The 6,337-nt window shown below is 41.2% G+C and overlaps 2 protein-coding genes across 2 annotated transcripts; both read left to right on the top strand.

Annotated features, from left to right (window-relative positions):
* Window positions 1-4,522: 4,522 nt before the first annotated feature.
* On the top strand, window positions 4,523-4,864 carry LOC138871658 (uncharacterized). The gene has a single exon (XM_070149553.1). It carries the CDS (start codon window positions 4,523-4,525, stop codon window positions 4,862-4,864), a length of 342 nt encoding a protein of 113 aa, XP_070005654.1.
* A 537-nt stretch (window positions 4,865-5,401) lies between these two features.
* On the top strand, window positions 5,402-5,803 carry LOC138871657 (uncharacterized). Its single transcript, XM_070149552.1, has one exon. It carries the CDS (start codon window positions 5,402-5,404, stop codon window positions 5,801-5,803), a length of 402 nt encoding a protein of 133 aa, XP_070005653.1.
* Window positions 5,804-6,337: the final 534 nt, after the last annotated feature.

Genomic DNA, 6,337 nt, shown 5'->3' with positions numbered 1-6,337 from the left:
AACTGACGTATCTTCCTTGTTTCTTTCCTTTATTGTTGCTTTAAATTATGAAACTGCTATATTTATCGCTTTCTTTACGTGCAAATACATGTCAACATGTTTGTAATTATTGCAGAATTATGCTCAATATCATACTCCACTCGTTCCAAACAAATACTATAGCAACGCTTTAATGAGTGGTTGCGCTCTTCCTGTATCATTATCCCCTAAATTCAGAAATGCATATTTGCGGTAAAACTAGTCAATCATCGGTGCAGTTGACAATTCCATGCCTTCCTCCTTGAGTTGTCCATTTAAGGGTACCAGTCTAAAACCCCATAGAAACCTTACTAAGTTTAAAATTATGCATGCATCATGGTCAAACCGAGTCGGGTCAGTTATGTTGTCCACATAATGATCTTTTAAGATAGCCTTGTCCAAAAGTCCACTAGGTTTCCCTAAACCTAAACGAACATCATCACATTCTATGCATTTATTTGGAGAACTAATTGCTTCATGCTAATTATTGATATTAAATAGTTGAGCCTGGTGGGGGTAAGGGCCGAACCTTGTTTGTCTTGCAGAAAATGAGGCACGAGGTCCCCAGTTTTGGTATGATTAGCACGCCCCCACTCTTTCTAGACTGGTGGAGGAGTCTTCCATCAAATGACCAAATCAATGAATGGAAAGAGAGGGCCGCCAAAGCTAGCGAAAAGTTGGAATATCTAGAATACAATCTGCTAGAATTGGAAGGAAAAGTGAGAAAGAGAGTAGACTGCCTGAATGCTGAAGGAAACGAAGGAGAATACCTGGCAAAGACATTTTTACTGGTCAACCTATGCAAATTGGAGTATTTGACCAAAGAGAACATTCAACTTGAGGAAGGTCCTTCTGGGACCAAGTAGATAGGAGTTTATCTTTTTCACTTTATAAATGTAATAAGGCCAATGGCCATTACTGACTTTTATTTCTTGCTTATTTAGTGTCATTTTGGGATTCGTCTATATTTTATCAATAAAATGAGGCATTTAGCATTCTAAGTTCTCCAAATCAATTTGTCGCTAGACCTACCTCGGGCACAAAGAGGTTCCCAAGTTAGGACACGCTTTACATTCCTGCACTATATGTTCAAATATTGCAATACTTTTTATAATCCTCATTGACTTGATTACCTTTTGTTTTTATTTTTGTTTTTATTATTATTCCCCTCCCAAAAGGTTAGTTCGTGCATTCTGGCATCGTCATCTTATTTCACAAGATCTAAGGGCCCTCCACCCACTCCTCCTCTTAGTCCTATCAAAGGCAAGAACAAAAATTTGAATAACATCAGGAAGGAGAACATGGATAAAAGGGTAGAGTCCATTGATAGCCAGGGTATTCGGGTTCTAAACGAGAATGTGTCACAACTTGAGCAGAAGCTGTTGAAATTTCAGGAAGAGCTCGATCAAGTTCGCAATCTGGCAAGCCTGTCATTTTCCCTCAGCACTCCAGATGTCAACTTCCCCAACACTTAAAACCCTACACCTACTCAAAATATCCCAAAATACTAGAATCATACCGTTCCTCAACATCACATTGCTCCACCAAAGAACCAATGTAATACCTGCCATACCCCAAACAGCACTTCACTACTCATCCCAGAACACCAAAACTCCACAAACGACCATTTCCACACCCACACACCAGGCCACCATAAAACTCCTATATACGTGGAGATCATGCCACACTCCACCCAACTGAGAAACTTAAGAAATTGACTAGCCGGATTCAAGGCGATCGAGTGAATAAGGAAGATGGGTGGAGAAACTTACCACCACATCGAACAGCTCAATGTTGTCAACAAAGACAAATGGTGGGATACCAAAATCAAGAGTATACTAAATTAGAGTGGGTACGAACCTGGCAAAGGGCTCGGCAAGAAACTCCAAGGAATTTCTAAGCCCATAAAACTCAAGAAAATGGTACTACTTTCGGTCTGGGATATGATTAAACTTGGGAAGAATTCAATAACTGGTCGCCACCATGGCGCGGTCCTTACTATCCACTGGAACAGCCAATACCGCATCTGGAGCAGACTTTCCAACAGGTTGACATTATTTTTGGGTCAGATGAAGAAGAAGCGCTTGCAGTGGTGAAAAACTTATTCATAGAAGACAGTGATATGGACTGTTGTGTTATTCTCGAGGAGGAGGGGGAGGAAGGCCCTTCTATACAGGCTGTAAGAAGAGGGGCATATCTCAAGAATTAGACTATCAGAACAACCACCTGACATGCCTCGGGGTAGCAAGGCTAAAATAAGCATTATTCACCATTTTATTTACTAAATGATTTTCTTTTCGCATTTTTCAATTTCCGCAATAAGAGCTTCGATTTTCAAAACAGCTATTCAATTTATCAAAAACATGTTTGATTTTCCTTATGATTTAATATTTATTTCTATCTCTTATTACTTTACCGATACATCATTACTATTACTTATCTTGATGAACCAACGATTGTGACATGCAATGAGACAACGCAACAAACAAATATTGATTCAGAGGAAGATGACATGCCTAACGAGATTGTCAAAGAAGTTGAGAACTTTGAGAACAGACCTAAGTCCAACCTAGACGAGACAGAAATTGTCAACCTGGGAGATGCAAAAAATGCGAAGGAAATGCGAATTAGCATTCACCTATCTCCATCGGAGAAGAAAAAATACACAGAATTTATAAAGGAGTATGAGGACATATTCGCATGGTCATATGACGACATGACTGGTCTGAGTACGTCTATTGTGGCTCACAAACTGCCAACCGATCCAATGTGTCCACCAGTAAAGCAAAAGCTCAGAAAGTTCAAGCCTGATATGAGTTTGAAAATCAAGGAAGAAGTCACCAAACAGATCAACGCTAAGGTTCTCAGGGTAGTAGAATACCCGACATGGTTAGCCAACATTGTTCCAGTGTCAAAAAAGGATGGGAAGGTTAGAGTCTGTGTCGACTACCAGGATCTCAACGGGGCCAGTCTGAAAGACAACTTCCCTTTGCAGAATATACACATCCTGATTAAGAATTGCACCAAGCATGAGTTGCAGCCATTTGTAGATTGCTTCGCTGGTTATCATCAGATTTGGATGGATGAATAAGATGCTGAGAAAATGGCTTTCATTACGCCGTGGGAAATGTACTGTTACAAGATGATGTAGTTTGGCCTGAAGAATACAGGGGCCACCTACATGAGGGCCATGACTACCATTTTCCATGATATGATACACAAGGAGATAGAGGTATATGTAGATGATGTTATTATCAAATCCAATAAGGCCACTAACCACATGGAAGATCTGAGGAAGTTCTTCAATAGACTGCGGGGGTACAACCTGAAACTAAACTCCGTAAAGTGCGCATTAGGGGTTTCTGCTGGGAAATTGCTTGGGTTTATTGTGAGTCGCCAAGGAATAGAACTGGATCCATCAAAAGTCAAAACCGTTCAAGAACTACCACCGCCAAAGAACAAGAAGGATGTGATGCGTTTCTTGGGAAAGCTCAACTACATAAGCTGATTCATAGCACAATCTACAGTTATCTGTAAGCCAATCTTTAAGATGTTGAAGAAGGACGCCGCTACCAAATGGACCGATGACTGCCAAAAGGCCTTCGACAGAATCAAGGAGTACCTATCAACATCGCCAGTCTTAGTCCCGCCTGAGACAGGTAGACCCTTACTACTCTACCTTGTAGTGCTAGATGGAGCTTTGGGCTGCGTTCTAGGACAGCATGATGAAACGGGGAGGAGGGAACACGCCATTTATTATCTCAGTAAGAATTTCACCCCGTACGAGGCCTGGTATTCTATATTAGAATGCACCTGTTGTGCTTTGACTTGGGTAGCTCAGAAGCTGAGACATTACTTTTGTGCATATACTACATATCTCATATAGAGGATAGATCCTTTGAAGTACATCTTTCAGAATCCCATGCCCACCGGCAAGCTAGCCAAGTGACAGATCTTGTTGAGTGAGTTCGACATTGTTTATGTAACTCAGAAGGCGGTCAAGGGACAGGCACTGGAAGATCACCTCGCTGAGAATCCCGTGGATAGAGAATATGAACCCCTAAAAATGTATTTTCCTAATGAAGAGGTATCATTCATAGTAGAAGACATTGCATAATCCTATGACAGTTGGAGAATGTTCTTCGATGGAACGGCAAATTTCAAAGGAGTTGGCATAGGAGCAGTCCTAGTATCAGAGACCGGTCAACATTACCCGATGTTTGCCAAACTCAGGTTCCCCTGCACGAACAATATGGTTGAGTATGAAGCCTGCATCTTAGGGCTCAAAATGGCCATTGACATGAACGTTCAAGAATTAATAACAATTGGAGATTCAGACTTACTTATACATCATGTATGGGAAGAATGGGAAACCAAGAACTCCAAGATACTCCCATATCTGCATCACGTACAGGAATTGAGAAAGAGGTTCACGAAGACGGAATTCTAGCATATTCCCAGGATCCAAAATGAGTTCACCGATGTATTGCCTACCCTATCATCTATGATACAACATCCAGACAAGAATTTCATTGATCCCATTCCAGTGAAAATCCATAATCATCCAGCTTACTGTGCCTATGTCAAAGAGGAAGCAGACGGAAAGCTTTTGTTTCATGATATCAAGGAATATTTGGCAAAAGGAGAATACCTAGAGCTTGCTAATCCTATTCAGAAATGCACACTTCAGAGATTGTCCAACAACTTCTTTCACAGTAGAGGAATCATGTATATGAGGACTCCTGATTTGGGACTATTAAGATGTGTTGACGCAAAGGAAGCATCTAGGCTACTAGAGGAAATTCATGCTGGGACCTGCGGTCCACATATGAATGGTTTTGTCTAAGCAAATAAGATACTTCGGGCTGGTTACTTTTGGATGACTATAGAAACAGACTGCATCCAGTATGTCTGGAAATGCCATCACTGTCAGATTGATGCAGACATGATAAAGGTACCTCCGAGTGAGCTCAACACAACCAGCTCACCATGGCCGATCGCCGCATGGGGAATGGATGTTATTGGACCAATTGAGCTTGCTGCTTCCAACGGACACATGTTTATCCTAGTAGCCATCGACTATTTCACCAAATGGGTCGAAGCAGCATCTTACAGAGCAGTAACTAAGAAATTCATTACTGATAATGGCTCCAACCTCAATAGCGACTTGATGAAAGCTACGTGTGAGACTTTCAAGATCAGACACAAGAATTCCACAGCCTACAGGCCTCAAATAAATGGAGCTGCAGAAGCTGCCAACAAGAATATCAAGAAGATATTGAGGAAAATGATAGAAAAGCATAAACAATGGCATGAGAAGTTATCATTTGCTCTATTGGGGTATCGCACCACAGTCCGCATATCAACCAGGGCAACCCCCTACATGTTGGTTTACAGTACAGAGGCTACCATTCCCGTTGAAGTGGAAATTCCTTCCCTAAGGATCATACAAGAAGTTGAGCTCAATGATGCAGAGTGGGTAAAGAGTCGTTATGAGCAACTAGCCCTTATAGAAGGAAAGAAAATGAATGCAGTTTGCCATGGCCAACTCTCTCAGAACAGAATGTCCAGAGCCTTTAACAAGAGAGTCAAGCCAAGACAGTTCACACCGGGGCAGCTGGTGTTAAATAAAAAAATTCCGCATCAAGATGAAGCCAAAGGAAATTTCTCTCCCAAATGGCAGGGTCCATATATGGTTCACCGGGTTCTGATAAGAGGAGCCCTCATACTTGCAGAAATGGACGGAGAAGTCTGGCTAAATCCGATTAATTCAGATGTAGTCTAGTGTTACTATGTGTAATCATTATGCTTTCCTTATATGATGTAAATTGAACTACCATTGACCTATTTTCGATTTAAGAGGGGATACATAGGCGTCCCTATGGGTTCAGTCACAATTCAATAAAATTTTCATTTCCCCCGCAATTCGAAACTGGGGCAAAATTTTGAGGGGTAATTCTAGCCAATCGCCGCACGAGCAACCGTCAGAAGCGTCAACCCATCAAACTAGGGCAGAATTTTGGGGAGTACCCTCAAAATTCCATAGCAGGAAAGGTTGCAATGTCCCGAACCAAATCACAGTCATCGGTTCATCTGAAAGATTTTTTTAACTATACATTTATGTCATACTTTTATAAAATCATGCATGTTTATTATTGAAACTGCTTTGTTTAGAAATGCTACCCCAATGATCTAGACAGTATCACCAAATCAAAACCGCACGAGTCAAGCAAAGCCAGCGGGGATATGAACTAACCTTCCCTCTTTACAAAACTCACAATTTTTCTTTAGATGCATGCACTAGGATTGCAAAATCATT

This window comes from Nicotiana sylvestris, chromosome 6 (genome assembly GCF_000393655.2).
Source record: "Nicotiana sylvestris chromosome 6, ASM39365v2, whole genome shotgun sequence".
Taxonomy (NCBI): Eukaryota; Viridiplantae; Streptophyta; class Magnoliopsida; order Solanales; family Solanaceae; genus Nicotiana; species Nicotiana sylvestris.
This window is presented reverse-complemented; position numbering and strand designations above follow the sequence as displayed.